At 47.1% G+C, this 26,281-nt stretch overlaps 2 protein-coding genes across 2 annotated transcripts in view; one reads left to right on the forward strand and one right to left on the reverse strand.

Moving 5' to 3' along the window:
* Positions 1 to 4,463, reverse strand: part of RTEL1 (regulator of telomere elongation helicase 1) — a 157,696-nt gene extending 153,233 nt beyond the window's left edge. Inside the window, exons 1-2 of the mRNA XM_056844911.1 lie at positions 4,336 to 4,463; positions 136 to 334 (exon numbers count right to left, since the gene is read on the reverse strand). Of these exons, the coding sequence (XP_056700889.1) occupies positions 136 to 334; positions 4,336 to 4,437 (301 nt within the window). The 5' untranslated portion in view covers positions 4,438 to 4,463. The remainder of the gene's footprint in view (positions 1 to 135; positions 335 to 4,335) is intronic.
* Positions 4,464 to 18,307: 13,844 nt separating this feature from the next.
* The window catches only part of STMN3 (stathmin 3), a 29,594-nt gene continuing 21,620 nt past the window's right edge, over positions 18,308 to 26,281 (forward strand). The window contains exon 1 of the mRNA XM_056844240.1: positions 18,308 to 18,408. Within this exon, the coding sequence (XP_056700218.1) occupies positions 18,390 to 18,408 (19 nt within the window). The 5' untranslated portion in view covers positions 18,308 to 18,389. The remainder of the gene's footprint in view (positions 18,409 to 26,281) is intronic.

The raw sequence follows: 26,281 nt of genomic DNA on the forward strand, positions 1-26,281 counted from the left end.
AACCTGCCCCCCGAGCCCCCTATCCTAGTCCTTCTACAGAGGTCAGGCACCCCAAACTGAGAACCCTCTGAACCCCCCTTGTGGCTTCCAAGCAACCACAAGATTACTTGTGCAACCACAAGCCAAGGGACCTACCTGGGACATCACCGTTTGTGGTAACGTTACCCCAAGATGACACTGGTTGGTCAGGGAAAAGCTCCGCTCCGTTAAGTCGCTGGCTGATCTTCTTTGCAGAGATGGCATCTTTTAAGTGCTCCCGCCAGGCCAGAGTTGCACATAGGAGACACAGCGTCTTCCCTGTCCCAGTGGGACTCTCCAAAATCCCATTCATTTGCTTGAATAACAGTAAAGAAGACAAGAGGGAAATCAGCTGGGATAAACTGGAAATTCACCTAAGTGCCAGTCACCTCACAAACGATTCCTCAAAGAGACTGCGCCCACGTCAAACGAAACAAATATACTTCCTAGCTTTCCCGAATGACACGGTAACTCTTTACCCAGAGACAAGGGAGAGGATACAAGCTTTAGTGGGAGAAGTTTGCCAATGACCCTCGGCACAAGAGCAGAACCCCAATATGAGCCCGCACAGAGACTACAACAGAGAGAACCAAGCAAATAAAAGCTCCCACTGCTGTCAGAGTGGAGTAGTGGTTAAGAGCGGTGGTTTGGAGCAGTGGAGTCTGATCTGGAGAACCGGGTTTGATTCCCCACTCCTCCACATGAGCAGCGGAGGCTAATCTGGTGAATCGGGTTGGTTTCCACACTCCTACACATGAAGCCAGCTGGGTGACCTTGGGCTAGTCACCCTCTCTCAGCCTCACCCACCTCAGAGGGTGTCTGTTGTGGGGAGGGGAAGGGAAGGTGATTACAAGCTGGTTTGAGTCTCCCTTAAGTGGTAGAGAAAGTCGGCACATGAAAACCAACTCTTCTTCTTCCAGTGGGGACAGACTGATGGACTAGCATGGCCTTTCTTATGTTAACTGCAACTCCTCTGCAAGTATCATGCCTCACCCAGTTACCTCACTAACCCATTTCCTTCGGCCCACCTGCTCACTGTGCTTCTCTCTCCTCTATAAATCTTCTTAGTACACAGCCTCTCCTCTCACAGGTCCTACGGCTATTATTTCTCTTTTTCTCCCGGCCAAAGAAACTTCCTCTATCTCAATTTCCCCTTCCCATCAGCTTCCAGTCACACTGTTCACTCCTTCTTTCCTCCTCACATAAAATAGTCCACATTTTTCTTATATTGCTGTTTCTTTATCCCCCAACTTCACTTCCTCTATAGATTTTTTTTTGGGGGGGGGGAGGACAGGAGGTTCCTTTCCTGCCATTAGGACTTTTTAAACAGGGCCCTATTTCAACAAGAGTCACTGGAAAAGACAATCATACTAGGAAAAGTTGAAGGCAGCAGGAAAAGAGGAAGACCCAACAAGAGATGGGTTGAATCTATAAAGGAAGCCATGGCCCTCAGTTTGCAAGAGCTGAGCAAGGCTGTTAACAAGAGGACGTTTTGGAGGACATGGATTCATAGGGTTTCCATGAGTCAGAATCGACTTGAGGGCGCTTAACACACACACATTTCATCTCACTCTCTAACTATACAGCAGCATCATGAGAATGGAGCAGGAGTCCCATGGGACCATCAGGCCGCATTACAGCCACACCAATCACATTATACGGTAGACGCACGCTAAGAATTAATTTTTTTACTGATTATGTTCCACTCAGTTTTAAGGCACACATGTCAGAGTTACTGTTGTCTGGATGTACTGCCTGCAAGCTTCTGTAATCAGTGCCATTTAATCAATTGCCAAGACAAGCAAATCCAAGGGAAGATTTCATCAACAGGGCTTATAAGAACATCTTTATTTTTATTTACTTCACTTATATTCTACTTTCCTCCCCAGTGGGGACCCAAAGCAGCCCATACTCTTCTGCTCCATTTTACCCTCACAACAACCCTGCGAGGGAGACTAGGTGGAGAGTGTGTGACTAGCTGAAGGTCACCCAGCAAGCTTGCGTGGCAGAGCAAGGATTTGAACCTGGGTCTCCCCAATTCTAGTCTGATGCTCTTACCACTACACCACGCTGGCTCTCAGCACAACCATTCATAGTGCAGTGTCCATGAGGCCCACACCAGTAGCTATCATCAGAGCAGTAGCAACCACAATAGATGTTCAGACCTCCTGTGTAGGATACCGATAATACTAAAGATTTCCAAAATAGACATCAAACACAAAGATCCATAGAGGTTTCCTGACAGGGGAGCCAAGCAGATAATAAAATGCCTTGTGTTAATCCTTAAAGCTCAAGAACAGATTGTAGGAACAGAAGGACCACTTATTTTCTTCTGTCCCCTTTTTTCCTCCCTCCTCTTCATCGAGTAGAAAACCCCACCTACCCACCTCTCTACAAGCGGATCTAATATGAATATTTCAGGCACTGACAGGAGGTGGGTTTTGCAGAAGAGCCTCTTTTCAGGAAGTGTTAAGCACGTTTCATGTGTTCAAAAATGCATCTGTTCTGAACAAGGTATAAAAATATCAGTGAAATTCAAGTCAGTGTGTGTAACTGGACCAATTTCAACTGATGAAAAGTTCATGCCAGCTTTCCAATTGCAAAGAATAATGCTTATATATATATACAGAATTTTTCCTAAATGCTTGAAGCCCTTCACATTCATACGTCAGTAATCTTTTCAACAACAACTCTAAAAGGGGAAGTATTAGTATGATCACCACACAGCAGGCATACTGAAGGTCACAGATGAACTGAGATTTGAGCCACCAACATCCAGCTCCTGATCATGTTATACTTATGGCAATTCTACCTATTGGCCATAATCGCGGTGATGTGGATGCTCATTGGATGACCTTGGCTCAGTCACTCCCTCTTAGCTTAACCCACCCCACAAGATTGTTGTTAAGAGGATAAAATGGAAGAGGGAACAAAGCTGTTATAAGCTGCTTTGGGTCCCCTTTGGAAAGAAAAGAGGGATATAAATATAAAGTGGAAAGATAGCTAGTTAACAACACAAAGAATGCAAAACTGTTTACAAATGCAAGCAGAAATGCAGGCAGAAGCTTCTTTGGGGGGGATTTAATTTACAAATACAAGTAACTGAAAAGGTGTGCCCAATTAAAAAGCAAACAAACAAAAGAACATCTGTTTTGTCTCTCTTACTTTGTATTAAATGGACAACAATTGTGTTTAGAAAGCTCTCTTTGCTCCCCCAGAGACAATTATTACCACTGGTTCTTGTAGGTTATCCGGACTGTGTAACCGTGGTCTTGGAATTTTCTTTCCTGACGTTTCGCCAGCAACTGTGGCAGGCATCTTCAGAGTAGTAACACTGAAGGACAGTGTCTCTCAGTGTCAAGGGTGTAGGAAGAGTAATATATAGTCAGAAAGGGGTTGGGTTTGAGCTGAGTATTGTCCTGCAAAAGTATTGTCCTGTAAGTATCAAGATAATGTGCTAATGAGGGTATGGTATGTTAATATGGAACCATTGTATCCTGAAGTGATCTGTTAATGTGTGTAATCCAAAACTAATCTGTATGGCTATTGTTGAATGTTGTCTTTGTCTGGAGGTTTTTCAGGGCAGGAAGCCAAGCCTTATTCATTCTTAAACTCTCCTCTTTTCTGTTAAAGTTGTGCTGATGTTTATGAATTTCAATGGCTTCTCTGTGCAATCTGACAAAATAGTTGGTAGAATTGTCCAGTCTTTCAGTGTCTTGGAATAAGACCCTGTGTCCTGTTTGTGTCAGTCCATGTTCAGAGTAGTTCAGTGTTACTACTCTGAAGATGCCTGCCACAGTTGCTGGCGAAACGTCAGGAAAGAAAATTCCAAGACCACGGTTACACAGCCCGGGTAACCTACAAGAACCAATGAACTCTGACCGTGAAAGCCTTCGACAATTATTACCACGTTTACATCACATTCTCGGCAGCCAAGAACAGAATTAAACATCTAAACTAAAACTCATTCTGGAAAGTCATTTTGAAATAGTATGTATTTTAACATTCATTTGAAACACACACATAAACATATTATAAATTATAAATAAAGCCTTCGACAATATATTATAAATAAACTGCTTGATCAACAATCTCAAGGTATTATTCAGACACTGTGCATACATCAAGAAAGGCACAATTTCAGTATGTTGTCTATGAGCAAATTTTTGAAACCCCAACTAAAGTTTATTCATCTCCCTCAAAACAGCCACATTTTAGACAAGTTAGTTGCTGAGCCTTCATTTACCAAACACCTTCTAAATTTAGGTCCAGAATTGGAAACCAGAACTTGCACCTGCGATGTCCCAGAATGTTTACCTTTTGTAGGCATTCCAGCACTTTGGACATGTACGCTTCCTGGCATTGGTAGGGTTGATACGGGAAGTCCACAGTAATGCCGTTTAATTTTATTTGGGGCATATTTCATCTGACGCACCAGGATATCAGCACCTAAAACCAATAGCATACTTAAGGAAAACAGACCTCTTTGCTGAAAATCAACACAGGTAGGATCCTCTAAACTTCTTCCAAATCTCACTTTGAAAATCAATCTCTACCCCTCTCACAGTAAAGAGGCAGACAACACTATACACCTGCTATTGACATTTACATGCTATTGCCACTGGGTGTCTGAATTCACTCTTTTCTACTTCAGGACAGATGGACTCGCTTTCTAGCTGTATCTGAAGAAGTGAGCTGTGACTCATGAAAGCCCATACTCTGCCAGAAATTTGGTTAGGGACTGTGTTCTTGTATTCTGTACTTGCTCCCCAATAGGACTGTGGCCCAAGCATCTTCAGCTAGAATTCCTATAGAAAAAGTGTGTGTTTTCATTTTATGCACAGCACTTAATCACTATAGATAACACTACAAAGAATCAACAACAGCACAGAAGTCAGAATTTAGCACTAAAATCTCTGACACTAATGTTCAAGATGCTTGAAACTAAGCAGGTGTGGGCCTCTACATTCCCCTGAATGGGAAACCTCTGAGAACCTCAGGTAACAGTAGCATGTAAAAATATAAATCATTGGGGCAGCATCTATTCTGCATGCATAATATCCCAGTTTCAAAGGAATGCTGGTTGCAGAACTTCAACCTGAGACCTTGGATAGCCACTGCCTGTTAGAGTAGGTAATGCTAAGTTATTTATGTATTTATGTTATTTATCGTCTGTTTTCTCATCTGGACTCAAGGTGGATTACACAGTCAATACAATCAACAATGAAATAAGATTTTGGTTGTAGAACCACGCAGAAATCATAAGAACATAAGAAAAGCCATGCTGGATCAAACCAAGGCCCATCAAGTCCAGCAGTCAGTTCACAGAGTGGCCAACCAGGCGCCTCTAGGAAGCCCACAAACAAGACGACTGCAGCAACATTATCCTGCATAGGCATGTGCCTCTAATACTGGAGAGAATAGGTATGCATCATGACTAGTAGCCATTTTGACTTGTAGCCATGGAAACCCCTATCTGTGAATATATCCACTCCCCACTTAAAGCCTTCCAAGTTGGCAGCCATCACCACATCCTGGGGCAGGGAGTTCCACAATTTAACAGAAGCAAAGTGTATGCATTAACAAGACATGTTCTATTATGCATAATTACACAACAGGATCCAACCCACAGCAAACTATACATAGTAGTACAAACCAGTCCCCAATAATTTATCTGTGTAACTTTGCAAAGCCTTTTGCATAGTGCTGCCCTGTTGCCTGCATAGAAAAGCCCTCTTGAACAATTCAGTTTGGCACACTTTGCAGAAAGCGAGGAGAGTGAGAGCCTTCCTCACCTCCTCGGACAGCCCATTTCACAAGGTGGGGGCCACAACGGAAAAGTCACGCATATGGGAAGTTGTTGATTTCGCCCATTTGCAGAAAGGCCCCTGCAGAAGGCCCTGCTTGGATGAGTGAAGCTGTTCTGGTGGAACATAGCAGGAGAGTCAATCTTGCAGATATGAGGGCCCAAGGCCATGAAGGGCTTTGCATGTAATCAACAGTACTTTAAATTCAGCCCAGCAACTGATGGGCAGACAGTGGAGTGACTGCAGAATGGGAGTTTCAAAACCCCACTCTGCCTGAGAAGCTTACTCGTGAACTTGATCTAGTCACACACTCTCAACCTATCCCACCTCACATGATTGTTATTAGGATAAAATAGAAAAGGGGTGAATACTGCAAACCACTTTGGGTCCCCATTGGGGAGAAAAGTGGGGTGTAAATGAAATAAATAACCAAATAAATAGCATAGTGTTGGGAAGGTCCCAGAGATTTGGGGGTGCACCTTGGGGAGGGGAAGGACATTATTTTCTTATTTATTATTTCCATTTGTTACCCCGCTCTTCCCGGCCAAAGCCAGGCTCATGACCTCAGTGGGGTATAATGCGATAGAGCTCACCCTCCAAAGCTGCCATTTTATCCAGAATAATTGAGCTCTGCCACCTGGAGATAGGTTGTAATTCCAGAAGAACTCCAGGCAACACCTGAAGGTTGGCAACCCTAAAACAGCAGCTTCATGGCCACCAGTGATTGTGCTGCAGTGGTGGAGAAGCTCCCAACACCAAGCAGATCCTTGCCCTGAAGAGGAGCATGAGGCATGTGTGAACATTAAGAAATGCCCTGCTGGATCAGACCAAGGTCTATCAATTGGTTCTTGTAGGTTATCTGGGCTGTGTAACCGTGGTCTTGGAATTTTCTTTCCTGACGTTTCGCCAGCAACTGTGGCAGGCATCTTCAGAGTAGTAACACTGAAGGACAGTGTCTCTCCTTCAGTGTTACTACTCTGAAGATGCCTGCCACAGTTGCTGGCGAAACGTCAGGAAAGAAAATTCCAAGACCACGGTTACACAGCCCAGATAACCTACAAGAACCAATGAACTCTGACCGTGAAAGCCTTCGACAAGGTCTATCAAGTCCAGCAATCTGTTCCCAGTGGCCAACCAGGTGCCTCCAGGAAGCCCACAAACAAGACAACTGCAGCAGCACCATCCTGCCTGTGTTCCACAGCACCTAATTCAAGAGGCGTGCTCCTCGGATACTGTAGAGAATAGGTAGGCATCATGACTAGTATTCATTTTGACTAGTAGCCATGAATACTCCTCTCTTCCATACACATGTCCACTCCCCTTTTAAAGCCTTCCAGGTTGGCAGCCATCCCCATATCCTAGGGCAGGGAGTTCCACAATTGAACTATGCGTTGTGTGAAGAAATACTTCCTTTTATCTGTTTTGAATCTCTCGCCCTCCAGCTTCAGCAGATGACCCCACGTTCTAGTATTATGGGAGAGGGAGAAAAGCTGCTCCCAGTCCACTCTCTCCATGTGTGTGTGTGTGTGTGTGTCAAGTGCTGTCAAGTCGCAGCCGACTTATGGCGACCCCTTTTTGGGGGGGGGGTTTTCAAGGCAAGAGACTAACAGAGGTGGTTTGCCAGTGCCTTCCTCTGCACAGCAACCCTGGTCTTCCTTGGTGGTCTCCCATCCAAAGACTAACCAGGGCTGACCCTGCTTAGCTTCTGAGATCAGGCTCGCCTGGGCCATTTAGGTCAGACTCTCTCCATACCATGCATAATTTTATGGGCCTCTATCATGTCTCCCCTCAACCGCCTCCTTTCCAGGCTCAACAGCCCTAAACACCAAGCAGCTCCTTGCCCTGAAGAGGAGCAGGAGTTGTGTGTGTGTGTAGAGTTGGAAGGGACCCCCAGGGTCATCTAGTCCAACCCCCTGCACCATGCAGCAAACCCCCAAGATCCCCTACTTCATGACCTCTTACCTGGGGGGAGGTGCGCACTCCTGGCTCCGCCCCCTCGGTCCAGGCCTGTCCTGAGCAGAGCCCCTTCCCCACAAGGACCTCTCCAGTCTCTCCCAGAGGGCTTGTGAGGGGGGGGGGAGCTGACGAGGCAGAAAAGGCAGGAGGCTGACGAACTTCCGCCCGCCCCTCACCAGCCTCACCGCGAACCCGGTTCGCAATCCCCGCGCGCCCCGTCACGTGACGCCGAATGACCCGCCCATTGGTCACGGCGGGATTCTTTCCCACCCACCGCCCCCATCGCGCGCGCGCGCAAGCGAGCGTGAAAGGGAGGGGAGCGAAAGATAGCGGCCGGGCTCCGATGTCTCGCGAGAGTTCTGTCGCCGTGGCAACGGCGGTGGGCCGGGTCGGCGGCCCTTCCTTCCTTCCTTGGAGAGTGGCAGAAGAGGGATTTTAACCCTATTTCCCTATTGTCTTCTGTTGCCCCAGAAGGTCGGACCAGAACCAACGGGTTGAAATTAAATTAAAAAGTTTCCATCTAGACATCAGGAAGAACTTTCTAACCGTTAGAGCGGTTCCTCAGTGGGACAGGCTGAGACAGCAAGGTAGACTTCCCCTGACTATGGAAGATCCACTGATTTTGCAACTTGTAATAATCTCTTTTCCTTTCTGTAAATATATTGAAATGTATTGTCGGAGGCTTTCACGGTCAGAGTTCATTGGCTCTCGTAGGTTATCCGGGCTGTGTGACCGTGGTCTTGGTATTTTCTTTCCTGACGTTTCGCCAGCCGCTGTGGTTAGCACATTACCTTTGTTAATTTTCGCAGGACAGTGATTCAGCTCAAACCCAACCCCTTTCTGACTATATATTACTCTTCCTACACACTTGACAGTAGTCAAAAAGGGCAAGAGTCCAGTAGCACCTTAAAGACTAACAAAAATATTTTCTGGTAGAAAATATTTATCTACCAGAAAATATTTTTGTTAGTCTTTAAGGGGCTACTGGACTCTTGCCCTTTTTGACTACTGCAAACAGACTAACACGGCTACCCACTGTGAATTACACACTTGACACTGAGAGACAGTGTCCTTCAGTGTTACTCCTCCGAAGATGCCGGCCACAGCTGCTGGCGAAACGTCAGGAAAGAAAATACCAAGACCACGGTCACACAGCCCGGATAACCTACGAGAACCAATATTGAAATGTATTAGGACAGCAAGGGAATAGCTTGTTGCTGGGCAGGGTATCTCTGTGGTGTCTGTGTGCTAGTAACTGGGGCAAGAGTCACGGAGGGTTACAGTGAACCATAACAAGGACTGGGTGAAACTGTTACTATACTGCCGCCTCTCTGTCTGTATTACAATCAGATATGTCCTGAATGTTGATGGCTGTCATATCTTGAATTTGGATAAATATCCCTTCCTCAGTATGATCGGGACTCAGAGATTTCTGCCCATTAGGGCCTCTGGGTCGCAGCTGCCAGAATAAACTGTTTTCTTGAAATAACGCTTCAGGTCTCTGTTTCCCCCACTAACCCCTGTTTACCTCTACAAGGCTTCCTCGGGAGGTGGTGAGCTCTCCTTCCCTGGAGGTTTTTAAGCAGAGGCTAGATGGCCGTCTGTCAGCAGTGCTGATCCTATGACCTCAGGCAGATGATGAGAGGGAGGGCATCTTGGCCATCTTCTGGGCATGGAGAAGGGGTCACTGGGTGTGTGTGTGGGGGGGGGTATTTGTGGATTTCCTGCATTGTGCAGGGGGTTGGGCTAGATGACCCTAGTGGTCCCTTCCAACTCTGTGATTCTATGAAGAAGAAGAAAAGTTAGTTTTTATATGCCGACTTTCTCTGCCACTTAAGGCAGAATCAAACCAGCTCACAATCACCTTCCCTTCTTCTCCCCATAACAGACACCCTGTGAGGTAGGTGAGGTTGAGAGAGCTCTAAAAGAGCCGTGACTAGCCCAAGGTCACCCAGCTGGCTTCGTGTGTAGAAGTGGGGACCACCGCTCATGTGGAGGAGTAGGGAATCAAACCCGGTTCTCCAGATCAGAATCCACCGCTCCAAACCACCGCTCTTATCCACTACACCACGCAAGCATGCTATGTTAACACTTACTGGATGTATTGTATATTTTTCTCCCTTCCCACACTGCATTTTTCAGGGAATTGTATCCTGTCAGTGCTGTGTTCAGTACTAATTGACAGGAAAGCAGTAGCTGCATTTTTCAGGGGAAAGGGGGAACCCTGGAAAGGTACCAAAATGCTAGCAGCAGATAGAATGAGTCAGGATTTGCCTTTTGTGTAGATGCTGATGTGACTCAGCGTTGGCTGGCTGCTTTTCCACCTTTCCAGTTGAATCGTATCTTCTCACAATTTGCCCTACTTTACTGACATTGCAACTCTAGCACAACTGCATCAATCCTTACCCACCCCCCCAAACACACCCAACTGCTTCCTCAATTCCAAACAGTATACACCCCCCCTTTGCAAGTTCCCAGCAGTATTTTGTGTGTCATTAAAGTGTCCTTCACAAAAGAACTGGCAGGCTGAGCCTCTGTAAATTTACTCAGAAGTGAGTCGTATTGAATTCAAATGAGACTTACTCCCAGGTAAATGCAGTAGGGCAGCTTTAAATATGTATTTGCCTTAAATATGTGGTTTTAACATGTCAAGTATTTCCCTTTTGGCTTATAAAAATAACAAACCCTGGTAAAGAAAAGAAAAGCTTAGCAAGAGTTTAAAATTAACTTCCCAGAGATGCTATAAATATGTATCACAGTGCAGATGTGGCTAGACGAGGGGTGGTTCAGTGTTACATAAAGCTTTGCATTTAGTTAGCTTTGCTTAGCTGTGTGCTTCATTTTGTTCTTTTTAAAAATCTAGGCTACATGCGAAGGAAAGAAGTAGAGTTAAGAACATAAGAAAGGCCATGCTGAATCAGACCAAGGTCCATCAAGTCCAGCACTCTGTTCACAGATGCCAACCAGGTGCCTCTAGAAGCCCACAAACAAGATGACTGCAGCACTCCCCTCTTAAAGCCTTCCAAGTTGGCAGTCATCACCACATCCTGGCGCAGGGAGTTCCACAATTTAGCTATGCATTGTGTGAAGAAATACTTCCTTTTATCAGTTTTGAATCTCTCACCCTCCAGCTTCAGCAGATGACCCCGCGTTCTGGTATGAGAGAGGGAGAAAAGCTTCTCCCTGTCCACTCTCTCCATACCATGCATAATTTTATAGACCTCTATCATGTCTCCCCTTAACCACCTTCTTTCCAAACTAAACAGTCCTGAACACCCCAAGCTAAACAGCCCAGTTGCCAACTGGGTTAGGAAATTTCTAGAGATTTGGGGGTTAGGACTGGGAAGGGTGTGGCTTGGGGAGGGTCTCAGCAGGGTATAAGGCCATAGAGTCCACCCTCCAAAGCAGCCATTTTTTCCAGGGGAACTGATCTCTGTTCTCTGGTGATCAGTTGTAATTCTGAGACATCTCCAGGCGCCATCTGGAGGTTGGCAACCCTAGCTAGAAGGGGTTGGCCATGTCACCCCATGAAAGCTAGCATCCTTTCCAGTCTGCATCTTCCAGGGTCAGGTTGCCAACCTCCAGGTGACACCAGGAGATGTCCCACTATTACTGTTGATCTCCACACAACCAAGATCAGTTCCTCTGGAAAAAATGGCTGCTTTGGACTCTAAGGTATTATACTCTGGTGACATCCCTCCCCTCCCCAAACCCCACCCAGGCTCCAAAATTTCCAGGTATTTCCCAACCCAGAGCTTGCAACCCTATTCTGGTGTCATGTTTGATATTTTGCAGGATCCCTCTCAACCGTGTCCAGCATGTGCAGAGTGTGAAGTACTATCTGCTCTTCCCCCTGCCTTTGCTGGTTTATTTTTGGCCTGTTGTTTCATGACCAGCTTGCCCTAGGGTTGCCAACCTTCAGGTACTAGCTGGAGATCTGCTATTACAACTGATCTCCAGTCAGTAAAGATCAGTTCCCCTGGAGAAAATGGCCACTTTGGCCATTGGACTCAATGGCATTGAAGTCCCTCCCCTCCCCAAACCCCGCCCTCCTTAGGCTCTACCGCCGGTGACGAAGAGAGACCTGGCAACCCTAGGTTGCCCCCAGGGAGACATGGCAGGCCTGTTGTTTCATGACCAGCTTGCCCTAGGGTTGCCAACCTTCAGGTACTAGCTGGAGATCTCCTGCTATTACAACTGATCTCCAGTCAGTAAAGATCAGTTCCCCTGGAGAAAATGGCCACTTTGGCCATTGGACTCAATGGCATTGAAGTCCCTCCCCTCCCCAAACCCCGCCCTCCTTAGGCTCTACCGCCGGTGACGAAGAGAGACCTGGCAACCCTAGGTTGCCCCCAGGGAGACAAGGCAGGCACCACAAATGGGAACAGGGAATGAATTTCAACAAGAAGACAATGCCGCCTCTTTTGCCCAACACCAAGAATGCAAACGAGGTGCAAAAGATGACAGAGTAGATTGCATACTTGGTAATCTCTGCCCTTTACACATGAATCAGCCTTATATTGAGTATACTACATTGGTGTATCAAGGTCAGTATTGTCTGCTCTTGCTGGCAGTTCTCCAGTGTCTCAGGTGGAGGTCTTTCATATCACCTAGTACATGAACCTTTTAACTGAAAATACTGCATACTGAACCACAGCCTCTCACTCTCCCCAGTGCAGATGAAGCGCATACCCTGTCCCTTGATCACACAGTTTCCAGTATACATATGACCCCTTCACAACAGGAAAGCATACTCCAACAGAAGCACAGTGTAACCAAGAGACAGAAATCAGGAACTTTTATGTGGGGGGGGGGGGGAGGAAAGGCCCAGATCCAACCCTCTATCATAAATAGGGTTGACAACCTCCAGATACTACAATAATACAAAACACCTGTGCCAGAATTAACGTAGTTAAAGAGATTGGCAGCACGGATGCTCAATAATATAGAAACACATTGGTATTTTCATATAAATTATAATAAGAGCATTACTTCATTCAAACAATGAAAGTAAGAGTTCTCAAATTCCATACAACAAATCAAAAAGGCAACAAAATCCTCAATGACAAGAAACCTCAAATAAGCGGGAGAAGCCCGTCCCTGGGATAAATATAAATGCAGATAGTCCAAAAGTCAAAATTAAGTCCAAAGTTCAATGAATCAAGGAGAACATGTGGCTAGTCGTTGGTGCACGTTTCAAGGCTTTCATCAGCTCCAATGAACAATAATTTCTAAATATTTACAAAGCAACCACAGGCTTCTGAATCCGTGGTAAAGATTAGCCGCTTGTCCAAACGACCGTCAGCTGTGGAAAAAGCACGAATATCATACAGAGATCACAATGCTGTATATCAAAGAAAAAAAGCATAAATTTATATGCTATCCAGAAATTAATCCAGCCTACCTAGAGAATGCGTCTATTGGAAATTCCTAAGCGCATGTATCCTCGAGTACGCGGTAAGTGGTAGGAGAAATACAAAGGGTTTTATCTGCCTAGCAACCAATCATATGCCTCGAGAAGTTCTGAGTGCTTTTAAAGGGGAAGAGGACAATATCTTATACAAAACAGGAAAGATCAAACTCATTATTGAGACCATTGGGGGTTAGGGTTCGGAAGGCATAGATGAGTCGGGACTCCTGTTGGAGTAAGATCTTCTTGGCATTCTGTACATGAAAGGGTTTTGGTTTGAAGTGCCATAGTACAAAGAACAAAATCTCCGTGTCGGAATGCTGCAGGTCAATGTAATGTTGCACAAGGGGCGTCTCTAAATTCCGTGTGCGTATGCGCGCCCTGTGCTCCCCGATCCTGAGGCGCACAGGGCGGGACGAGCAGCCAATGTACATCAAACGGCACGGACAGAGGACCGCATACACCGCCATGGCTGTACTACAATTGCTGAACTGTTTCAAGGTGTAGGAAAATTTTGTGGAAGAAGAATGAACGTCTTTGATTGGAAGACTGTAAGGACACATTGCACAATGCCCACATTTATGATGTCCCATGGTCTGCAGTGAGTCTATCCAGCCGATAGAGATGGGTTCACCTGGAGAAAATGGCCGCTTTGGCAATGGGACTCTATGGCATTGAAGTCCTACCCCTCCCCAAACCCCGCCCTCCTCAGGCTCCGAGCAAAAACTTCCTGCTGGTGGCAAAGAGGGACCTGGCAACACTAGGGCACAGCCACCAAATGGTTGCCACAGCTTACTTTCAGTCACACACAGTGAACATTTTTGTGTTGTGATGGCAGCAGCAGCTGCCAAAGCAATGTGTTTAAAAATCAGCATGGCCGATCAAATCTTCAATAGTCAATCAGAATCCTTGCTGGGCAAAAGTCCTACTTGGTCGCACCCACACTTGGCAGGCTCTATAAAACATTTGATGGGCACTGTAGCGCCCACTGGCACCACGCTGGGAACCCCTGCCTTAATGTGGGACTGCCTTCCAGTCCTATTGTAAGGAAGGCTTTTATTATACGTTTATTTATGGCGTTTGTCATAGACTCATAGAGTTGGAAGGTACCACCAGGGTCATCTAGTCCAACCCCCTGCGCAATGCAGGAAATTCACAACTACCTCCCCACCCCACCCCAGTGACCCTTACTCCATGCCCAGAAGATGGCCAAGATGCCCTCCCTCTCATGCTGCCTAAGGTCATAGAGTCAGCATTGCTGACAGATGACCTCCAGGGAAGGAGAGCTCACCACCTCCCGAGGAAGCCTGTTCCACTGAGGAACAGCTCTAACTGTTAGAAAATTCTTCCTAATGTCTAGAAGGAAACTCTTTTGATTTAATTTAAACCCGTTCTGGTCTGACCTTCTGGGGCAACGGGAAAAAACTCGGCACCATCCTCCATATGACAGCCCTTCAAGTACTTGAAGATGGTTATCATCTGCCTTTCTCTTTCAGAGTCAAGGTGGATTACAAGATGGAAGGAAGGAAGGAAGGAGTGTAATACAAGCTATAAACAATGCAATAGAACTATCTTACTCGATTGAAGAACAATGGGTTAAAAACATTATAATACCTATACTAGAACAGATTTCACAAATTACAGGATCCATTGAACTGGATTTCGCAATTCAAGAAAAAATAGATAAAGACAGTATAATACGTAAATGTTGTGTGATGGTGGAGAAGAAAAAAGACAGCCTAAAGTTTTCACAGGCAATTAAAGTCACTTCCAGTTGTCAAGTCACTTCCAGTTTATAGTGACCCTAAGAATGAATTACCTCCAAAACGTCCTGTTGTGAACAGACTTGCTCAGGTCTTGCAAATGGAGGACCGGGGCTTCCTTTATGGAGTCCATCCATCTCATGGTGAGTCTTTCTCTTTTCCTGCTGCCTTCAACTTTTCCTAGCCTTAGTGTCTTTTCCAGTGAGTCTTCTTCTTATAGGACTTTTATAGAAGGGCCGCCCTCACAATTCTGTGCTCTGAGCTCTCAAAAAAATATATCAGTGTTTATTGTTGTTTAGTTTAAAAGTGGACGCATGAAGAGGGGCTTGAAAGCCAGCATGGTATAGTGGTTAAGAGCAGTGGACTCTAATCTGGAGAACCGGTTTTGATTCCCCACTCCTCCACATGAGCGGCGGAGGCTAATCTGGTGAACTGGGTTGGTTTCCCCACTCCTGCACACAAAGCCAGCTGGGTAACCTTGGGCTAATCACAGTCCTCTCCAAACTCTCTCAGCCCCACCTACCTCATTTGTTGTGGGGAGAGGAAGGGAGGGTGATTGTGAGCTGCTTTGAGACTCCTTAAAGGTAGAGAAAATCAGGGCATAAAAACCAACTCTTCTTCTTTCTCTGGACTACTTATTTCAGGAAACCAGAACATCACTACACCATCACTACACCTTGGATTAAACTCTGTCACCATCCAGCTAAGTCCACTCTACAGGAGCTCGTCAACAAATAGCCACTTAGCTGGGTACCTCCTGGGGACTCCATTTGCCCCTTTGGTGGGAGTTGGGACTGCTTATGGGTAGTGTAGTCTGGGTGTCAAGTTTATTTTTAAAAAATAGATTTTTGATCTATTCAAAGTCAGTGTTATTTAATTTGGCCTCTTTTCTCACAAGCCTCTTAATTAAAGAGATAATTAATGCGCTCCTTGATGTATGTACACAAGTGCCATCAAGTCACAACCAACTTCTGGCAACCCCCAGCAAAGGGCTTTCAAGGCAAGCGAGAAGCAGAGGTAGTTGGCCATTGCCTTCCTCTGCAGAGCCTTCCTTAGTGGTCTCCCATCCAAGTACCGACCCTGCTTAGCTTCTGAGGTCTGATTACATCGCGCTATACCATGCCACCTTCCTTCCCCAGTATTAGGAAAATATGCATAAGTGCTGTCAAGTTGCAATTGGTTTATGACCACCACGGCAAGGGACTTTCAAGGCAAGTGAGAAGCAGAGGTGTTTTGCCACTGCCTTCCTCTGCACAGTCTTCCTTGGAGGTCTCCCTTCCAAGTACCAATCCTGCTTAGCTTCCAAGATCTGATAAGATCGGGCTCTACCATACAGAAAATGCATTACAAAAACAGAGGACAAGTCAGCGAAGCAAGACAATACATATAATAAAAGTGCAGTGAACAACAATCCTGTGCCCTTTACAACATCCCATTATTTTATGTACCAATGCATTTTAAATAATATCACTCCAGCACTGTTAAATGTGTTGTTATGTGCCATGTTTTACAGCATGTAAATTGTTCTTGAAGGTTTATAGTGATGCCTCTGGATTCATTTTCCAATTAATTTTTTTAATAAAAATGAGGTGGGTAAAGAGACTGGCCAAGGCAACAGCGATTTATTTATTTCATTTATTTATTTTAAATATTTATTAGCTGTCTTTCTTCCTTGTGGAACTCAAGGCAGCTGACAATATAAAAATGACTATAAAAACATAATAAAAACAACATGAATAAAAACAATGATAAAAACACATTAAAGGTCACAATTTAAAAATGCCAATTAGGACTGCCAGTAAATATAAACTTAATCAGTCAAATGTAGACCTAAATAAAACCTTCTTCAATTGCCTCCTGAAGATCGACAGTGAGAGGGCCAGGCACACCTCCCTGGGGAGGTTGTTCCATAACATGTGGGGCTGCCACCAAAAAGGCCCTCTCTTGTGTACCCACCAAATGAGCTTATTTGATTGATGGGATGGTCAGGAGGGTCTCTCCCTGCGATCTTAATTCCCGGGCAGGAACATATGGGAGAAGACGGTCCTTCGGATACCCCGGTCCAAAGCCATGACGATAAAGATCCATTAGATAGAATGAACAATATGGTGAGCTGGTGAGACCTTTAAAAATCTCTTTACCCTGTTTTCTGAATTCTGGATTGTTTTTAAAAGAATTGAAATGGTGCTTTTTTATTGCTCTTTACGATTCAAAGAAGAGTTAGTTTTTAGATGCCGACTTTCTCTACCACTTAAGAGAAACTCAAACTGGCTTATAATCACCTTCCCTTCCCCTCCCCACAACAGACCCCCTGTGAGGTAATTAGGGCTGAGAGAGCTCTAAGAGAGCAGTGTCTAGCCCAAGTTCACCCAGTCGGCTTCATGTGTAGGAGTGAGGAAACCAACTCGATTCACCAGATTAGCATCCACCGCTCATGTAGAGGAGTGGGGAATCGAACCTGGTTCTCCAGATCAGAGTCCACCGCTCCAAACCACCGCTCTTAATCACTACACCATGCTGGGTGGGTGTGGGCATGTGTTCAAATGCACAGTGAGGACTAGAAACTTATGTATCAGTGACTGCAGCTTGACTAGTGAACTAGGGCATTCCACCAACAGCAGTCCTAGCTGAGACTAACTTAGCAGGCAGCATCGTCTCGCCAGATGAGCCTGAATTAACCTGACGTGGACCAAGGGATTGAACACATGAACACATGAAGCTGCCTTATACTGAGTCAGACCTTTGGTCCATCAAAGTCAGTATTGTCTACTCAGACCGGCAGTGGCTCTCCAGGGTCTCAGGCAGGGGTCTTTCACATCACTTACTAGCCTGGTCCCTTTAACTGGAGATGCCGGGGATTGAACCTGGGACCTTCTGCATGCCAAGCAGATGCTCTACCACTGAGCCACGGCCCCTCCCCTCTGGATTCTGCCAGAACCTCTCTTATCTCTTTAACTGATTCAGTTCACCCCTGTTCATTTGTCCTGTTTTGTTTTCAGGTCACCAATATAAAAGAAAAAGAAACCGCAGACTGCTAGATGATCCACTCCAGACAAGACAAGGAGAAGGTGGTCAATCTCCAGTTTAGGCGTGTCTCATTGGCACCCAAGCCTGTGCCTGTAACAGACTTGGATCTTCAAAGCCACCTTCCCAGGTTTTCTGGACTGGGGCGTGTCCCCATCCCCACCCCTTTCAAGCCCTTTTTTTCTTTCTCTCCCTCCTTCTCTCCCTCCTCTGTCTTGCTCTTTCTCCCTCCCTTTCTCTTTCTGTCTCTCTCTCCTCCCTTCTTGGGTAGCCACAGCCCCCTAGAGCTGAGTCAGTCCTTCTTCTCTGCCACAGCACTGCAGCATTCAGGCAGGAACGGAAAGCCAACCTCCTGCCTCTCCGCCTTTCTCCGCATCTTCATCCGCAGCATCCTCCTCTCGTCTCACCACCATGGCCAGCACCGTATCAGGTAAAAATTTCACGGGTTTGTGTGTGTGCGTGTATGTTTTGGAATAGTGCAGGCTCAGACAAATCCTTCCAGAATGACCCTGCCTGCTTGAAACAATTAACCCCATTTGCAAACCTCTGCAAATCCTCTTTTGTCTTCATCAAGTGGGATAATCTTGTTTGACAAGCCTGTAAAAAGGTGACAGTATCTGATAATTTGTTCTGTGTTTTATGTGGTTTGGAGGGGGGGAAACCCTGGAAAATGGGAGGAAGGGTGGGTCCATGTCTGGTTTATTTGGTTGTTTTCTTTTTTAACCAGGTTTTGTGACAGTGGCTCAGCGGTGGCAGGAGACAGGGATGTTGGAAAGAACAAAACAGAATTTATGTGGCTTTTGTTTTTTAAAGAAATGCATGCATCTGGGTTTGCAGAATCAGGGCAGAGCGGGGAAGCTGGAAGATGCTTGAGAGGGAGTGGTCCGCCCATGGCGCTGAAGGAAATCCAGTACTGCTAAGACCAGCTTTCCTGCAGAGGTTGTGTGGCACCACTGCATAGCTGCACCCTGTTGCCTACCCGGGGTGCCGGGCCTGGGTGGGGGGCACGGCTTTGCTCCCAGAGCGGGTTGCCTCCATCTGCACCACACCTGCTTTCCAGGGCGAGTTCCTAACCCCGCATTTTGCTGCATTTTTTTTTTATCGGTAAGGCGAGTATCAAGTAGACCGGACTTGGCAAGGGATTAGCAGGTCTGACATTTGAAACTAGACAGCCGGGTGGCTTCAAAAGCACCTTCAAGACCCTCCCTCCCAATAGGCAACTAAGACTCCCCCCCCTTTTTTAAATGAAGTCACAATTGGTTTGGTTATTGCATTTTATAAAGTGACGGGGGTGTTGGGGAAGGACAGCTGTCCTGACTGGGGAAGGAGAGAGGGGGAAAGGGAATGAAAGGGGCGTGTTCACATCGGTCAGCGCAGCCCCCCACCCCTGCATGCTGGCTTCACCGGCTCCCCCACCTCTGGGACGATGCCTGCAGTCCCTCACCTCTGCTTCCCTCCTTTAAAAATACATGGTGGGGGCGGGTACACAGGGGTGGGGGGCATTCAAAACCAACTTTGCATGCAATTAGACATTTGCCTGAAGCCTTCTCTTGCCCCAGATGCTTGATTTGTGCTAGGAAGTCCATATTTACTGCATTTGGATAAAGGGTGGGGGGGGGAGGGGAAGCAAAAGTAAGGCTGGGAGATATGTGCCCCCCCCCTTTCACTTGATTGCAGGATTGTGGCTCCAATTCAGTGGCAACACAAGAATTGCCCAAGACTTGTGGACCCTGCTGGGAAGAAGTTGGGGGGGGGCACGTCTGGGTACCAGGTGCGTTCCCCATATGGTGCTCTGGAACAATATGGCACTTCCTTCCCTCCACTGCTCCCCTCCCCAACAATAAATATCAATTTGCTGACAATGAGACAGGGCTTTTAAAGCTGAGCGGTTTGCCTGGGAGAGCCATTTCCAGTCTTTTCCCCCCCATTTCCCTTGGGTTAGATCTGGTACGATGTCCGTCTCAGGGATTCCTGTGAGATAGGAGTGCGGATAAGAGCTTGGAAGGGTGGTGTTGTTTTTTTGATGCAGAAGACAAAGAGCAGATCCTGGCCATCCCTGTCCGAGGCAGCGCCCTGTCCTTGGTTGTTGACATGCAAACCACAGAGCTGAGAAAGGGGGAGGTTTTCTTGGGGGGCACATGCAAACCTGTCCCTTTCCCCTCTTTGATTCCCCGTTTTATCACCCCAGGATTGTTCCATCACGAATGCAGCGAAGGTGAAGGAGGAGGAGAACGGGCACTTGTCCAGATGCCCAGATGGGTGCCTCCCAAGGGCTGTTTTTTTTTGGGGGGGGTGTCTGTGGAAGGAAACAACCCCATCTTCCACCTGAAATAAGGAGCAGACTCTCTGTGCCTGATTGTTTCTCTTGCCTTCCCTGGCATATCCCAGTGGCTTGGATATTAGCATTTCCACTAGGCGATGGCACATGCTCAGTGTGGGTTCAGCTGCAGTGGCGGCTGTGTTCAGCCAAAGGATGCTGGCCAGGCAGAGATCTTGCGTGTAGCCCTGAAAAGCCCTTCTGCAGAACCCATGTCTGGGTCCCACCTTCTTGAACATTTCCTCCCAATCTGACTGCATGAGGCCATGCAAAACTGTGCACACATCTACAGGGCAGGCAGGCCCCTTTCGGTATCTGAGCATGGAATAAATTGCAATAATTGTCTCAATAAATTGCAATAATTGTCTCAATAAATTGTCTCAAAGGGTTACCAATTGATGCAGTGTCTCAAAAGCCCTGGGGACTGTTCTTATGCGATAGATTTGTGCTTCTCAGATATTGGCCAGCCCAACCCTAGCGTGGGCTGTACGTTTCAACACATGAAGCTGCCTTTGAGTAAGACTCTTGGTCTGTCAAGGTCAATACTCTTGTCCGCTCTGACTGGCAGTGGCTCTCTAAGTTCTTGCCGAAAGAAAAGTCTTTCCCATCACCTACTGCCTGGTCCTTTTAACTGGAGATGCTAGGGATGGAGCCTGGGACCTTCTGCATGCCAGGCAGAGGCTCTACCACTGAGCCATGGTCTCAGGCAGAGATCTTTCAAATCACCTACTGCCTGGTCCTTTTAACTGGAGATGCCAGGGATTGAACCTGGGACCTTTGGCATGCCAAGCAGATGCTCTACCACTGAGCCATGAGGTCAGGCAGAGATCTTTCCCATCACCTACTGCCTGGTCCTTTCAACTGGAGATGCCAGGGATTGAACCTGGAACCTTTGGCATGCCAAGCAGATGCTCTACCACTGAGCCACAACCCCTCACCTTAGGCAGCTACCAGTAACCTCCTCTATGGGTAGAACCGGCATCTGACTGAAGAACCCAACAGGAATGTCCATGCCAAATGGGTGCCAAGAATTTGACCCATGAAGATGGATGGATTATGTGGTGGTGATGGATGATAGCAGGAGATGGGGGAACGTGTCCCCAGATACCCTCAGCTGTGGAAGGAAACGTTCTTGGCTGCATCGTCTTCTCGGGACGGGAAGTTCAGAGGGGAGCCCTGTCCTGGGATCCACTGGCTCTTGTCTGTTAATTAGAACCAACTTTAGGCACAGGATTGGGAAACCAAGTTGGGAAGGGGAAACGAGAAGGGAGGCCCCAGTGACCGTGTCTTCGCAAGGTTCTCTCTTCCCCCTTGGAAGGTCTGGCAATTGTTGCCCCCTTTATGGTTCCCTGCTGGGATCTGTCAAAGGGCTTCATCGAGTACTGGCAGCTGGTGCTGATGCGGAGTGGAATAAATTGTCTGTGTGTCTGCATCAAGAGTGTTTAATTTGAACTGACAAGAGGTATGCATCGCCTGCGGCCTTAGGGTCATCTGGTTGTGTAGTAGGAGGTGGCTAATCTGTAAATGAGGTGCAAAGTAAGGTGATCGTCGCAAGGCTTAGTTATAGGGTTGCTAACCTCCAGATACTAGCTGGAGATCTCCAGCTATTACAACTGATCTCCAGCCGACAGAGAGCAGTCCCCCTGGAGAAAATGGCCGCTTTGGTAATTGGACTCTACGGCACTGAAGCCCCTCCCCTCCCCAAACACCACCCTCCTCAGGCTCTGCCCCCAAAACCTCCCGCCAATGGCAAAGAGGGACCTGGCAATATGACATAAATGTCACTTGGTTGGGCTGGGCCATGCCTCTCCAGGAGAGCCAGCATGATGTCGTGGTTAAAAGCGGTGGTTTGGAGCAGTGGACTGTAATCTGGAGAACCGAGTTTGGTTCCCCACTCCTCCACATGAACTGTGGATGTTAATCTGGTGAACTGGGTTGGTTTCCCCACTGCTGCACATGAAGCCAGCTGGGTGACCTTGGGCCATCCAGGTCAGGGCAACTAAATAAATAGTTATCCCAAAACAAAGGACGTCCTGAATTGCATATTCGTCATTGTCAACAACGACAACAACAATAATCATAATAATGATGATGCAGACATGTTTAATTTTTAAAAAAATCATCATCCACAGACAGCGCCCAAAGCTGCGCCCTTCTCAAAAATCTAAACATATATAACCGCAGCAAGCATATCCCTTGTTGATCTTCCCGGGGCTGGCCATTCGATGCTTTACAGACCCCAGCATTCAACCCATCGACTGCCCCCCTCAGAGATAAGTGCCTGCTCTATGCGGCCGTGGAATTGCTCTCCTAGAAATGGAGCCCTGCAGCGTTCCCAACACCAGCTCTTTCTCTAAATGTCTGGCTGTGGTTTATTCCCCCCCCCCCTTTGATTGGCCTGCATTGTCTAGAAACGGTTCCAGGACGAGGCTGGCAGAGTGCTTGAGAAATCACAGGGACCCCTTGGTGGCTACAGCCATTGCTAAATCCCAGCTTCAGCTCAGCTGCTCCTTCCTGGGGTTACAGTTAAATTCTTATTCTTTTCCCTGGAAAGGTTTGATATTTCCTGATGCGCTAGTCCTCCTGGCCAGACTACCCCCACTTGGCCCTGTAATGTGGACCCTGCAATCGCGAGAGGCTGAAAAGGTTTAGAGATCTTCCTCTCCCTGATCACATTATGCCCAAGCCTACCATCAGCTAGGGGGTGCCAGCCTCCAGGTGGGTCCTGGAGTTCTCCCAGAATTACAAGGGATCTCCATACTACCAAGTTCATTTCCCCTGAAGAAAACGGCAGGATTGGAGAGTGAACTCTATGGGATTATACTCTGCTGAGGTCCCTCTCCTCCCCAAGGTTCCACCCCCTAAATTTCCAGAAATTTCCCTGCTCAGAGTTGGTAACAGATAGGGCTGCAGGGTCCCTCTTTGCCACTGGTGGGAGGTTTTTGGGGCGCAGCCTGAGGAGGGCGGGGTTTGGGGAGGGGAGGGACTTCAATGCCATAGAGTCCAATGGCCAAAGTGGCCATTTTCTCCAGGGGAACTGATCTCTTATCGGCTGGAGATCAGTTGTAATAGTGGGAGATCTCCAGCTACGATCTGGAGGTTGGCAACCCTAGGAAGGGATGAGTCACTGCTCAGCAGGGGCTGTGGCTCAGTGGTACAGCCTCTGCTTGGCATGCAGGAGGTCCCAGGTTCAATTCCTGGCCTCTCCAGTTGAAAGGACCAGGCAGTAGATGATGTGAAATACTTCTGCCTGAGACCCTGGAGAGCCACTGCCAGCTAGTACCTGGAGGTTGGTAACCCTAGCAACAGACCTCCCTCCTTTTGGGTGCCCTTTACTGTAATGGGTCACCAGGTATAGTGGGAGACCTCCCAGCAATCCAATTCATTGCCTGCCAGCTCCTGAAGTGCTGATAGGAGGAAATGGGATGGAAAATGTGAGTGATAAATCCTGGAGCATCCCATGACCCCACTTCCGGTGTTCATCAGAAATGAAGTTAGCATGCTAGTGCAACACTGCTGCATTGTAGGGTTGCCAACTCTAGGTTGGGAAATACTTGGAGATTTAGGGGGTGGAGCTTGGGGAGGGTGGCTTTTGGGGAAGGGAGGGACCTCAGCAGAGTGTATTGCTATAGAGTCCATCCTCCAAAGCAGCCGTTTTCTCCAAAGCAGCCGTTCCAGGGGAACTGATATGCATCCTCTGGAGATAATCTGTAGTTCTGGGAGATCTGCAGGCCCCGCCTGGAAGTTGGCAGCTCTATATCAGTCCCCACCCCCTAAATATTTCTGGGAGTTGACTGCTGCAGACTGGCAGCCCTACTCCTATACCTTTAATAGTTGTGTAGAAGAAGGGATTTTGGCAGCTGCAGCTTGTCCCGGAAGAGTGGGAAAACCTGCACCTGCCAAACTTCCCATTTCTGTACAACTGTTAAAGATACCTGTTTTACATCTGATCCCCCTATCTCTCTCCACTCCGTTTGTGGGGCCAAAGTTGGAATATTGGAAGGATTTCCCTGGAGTACTTTCCCCTAACACTCCTGTATTTATTTTTGGCCCTGTCCAGATTTCTCCCAAGCCCTTTCCCCCTATACCCATGTTGGCGAACCTATGGCACGTGTGCCACAGCCGGCATGCTGAGCCCTCTCTGTGGGCACGCGTGGACCCATTGCGTCTGCCTAGGGCTGTGCCGTGTTGCCGTGGTGAGGGCGCTGAGGGTGGTGCTCCTTCTCCCCAAGCCCATGCTCCCCAAGCCTGCGCTGGCGCCCTCCCTCTCCTTGCACCCGGGGCAAGCCCCTCCCTCTCTCTCAGCTGAGCTGCACCTGCAGCTCAGCTGTTTGTCGGGGCGCCCCGCCCGTCTTCAGTTTGGACCGAGAGGCTGTGGCCGAGCACCTTGCCACACCCCCCTCTCAGCTGAGCTGCAGGGCAGCTCAGCTGTTTGTCTGGCCGAACACCTTGCCACACACACCCTCTCAGCTGAGCTGCGGGGCAGCTCAGCTGTTTGTCGGAGCCCCCACCCATGTTCAGTTTGTCTGGGGCCCTGCCTGTCTAAAAAAGCATTTAGAAAATTCTACAACATTTGCAGACAATCCTACAAGCCATCAGGAAATCCATAAGGAATTTTCTAGCATTGTAGCAGCTGCAAAGGTGAATTTTAGTAACAGATTTTTACAGTTCCGTAAGATGGAGACAACCCTGTGTTTTCTTACTTCTCCAGATAAAGCCAAATTTGAAGATCTTTCCTGCCTACACTGGTTAGATTTAGAAAATCTGGAAATGGAACTAATAGAATTTCAAGAAAGCTCTATCTGGAAAAATAAATTCTATGACCTGCGTGAAACACTTGAGAAGATAGAAGGGATGCCAAAGGACAGCACAGTTAGTTCTGAAAATGAAATCCTTAAAGTGTGGAATTCTCTGCCAAATAATTTTAAGTCAATGAAAGCACTTGGGATTGCTTTCCTTACTTTGTTTGGATCATCTTATGCTTGTGAGCAGCTGTTTTCAGCTTTGAATTATATCAAATCTGACACCAGAAACAGGCTAACAGATGACCTGAGTGCTGCATGTGTTGCTCTCAAACTTAGAAAGTATGAGCCAAGGGTAGACAAATTATCAGCATGCACACAACAGCAAAAATCACATTAATTGTTCAAAGAATTTGACGATGTCCTCAAAGATGTCACAAAAATGGTGAATTACATCATGGCTCGTGCTCTGAATTGTCGACAGTTTCAAGCACCTCTTGAGGAGGTTCAGGCACAGTATAATTGTTTACTTATGTACAATAATGTCCGGTGGCTGAGCAGAGGACGAGTCCTGGAGAGATGCATGCCAAATGCAAACTTGTACCTTTCAATAAAAAGTTGTTTGTATCATTGAAAGCTCTGTTATTGTGTTTTTCTTTTAACGCAAAATATGTGAATGTATGAGTTGTTTTCAGTATTCAGGTTAAATTGCCGTATTGGCACTTGGCGATAAATAAGTGGGTTTTGGGTTGCAGTTTGGACACTCGGTCTCTAAATGGTTTGCCATCACTGCCCTATACTGTAGAAGATGGGAATCCCTTGCACAAATGGGTTTAAGACCCAACTAGGTCATCAAATGGAAGGAAAAGGTTGAAGACAGTGGCAAAGATCACCTTGAGATCCAAGCAGGGTTGCCCATCTCCAGGTGGTCGCTGGAGATCTCCAGCTATTACAACTGATGTCCAGGCGACAGAGATCAGTTCCCCTGGAGAAAATGGCCGCTTTGGCAATTGGACTCTATGGCATTGAAGCCCCTCCCCTCTCCAAACTCCACCTTCCTCAGGCTCTACCCCCAAAATCTCCAGGTATCTCCCAGGCCAGAGCTGGCAACCCTAGATCCAAACCAAAAAGGTTGAGCTAAAAAACACTAAAATTTAGGGTTGCCATCCTCCAGGTACTAGCTGGAGATCTCCTGGGATTACAATTGATCTCCAGCCACTAAGGATCAGTTCACCTGGAGAAAA

This window comes from Euleptes europaea, chromosome 2 (genome assembly GCF_029931775.1).
Source record: "Euleptes europaea isolate rEulEur1 chromosome 2, rEulEur1.hap1, whole genome shotgun sequence".
NCBI lineage: Eukaryota > Metazoa > Chordata > Lepidosauria > Squamata > Sphaerodactylidae > Euleptes > Euleptes europaea.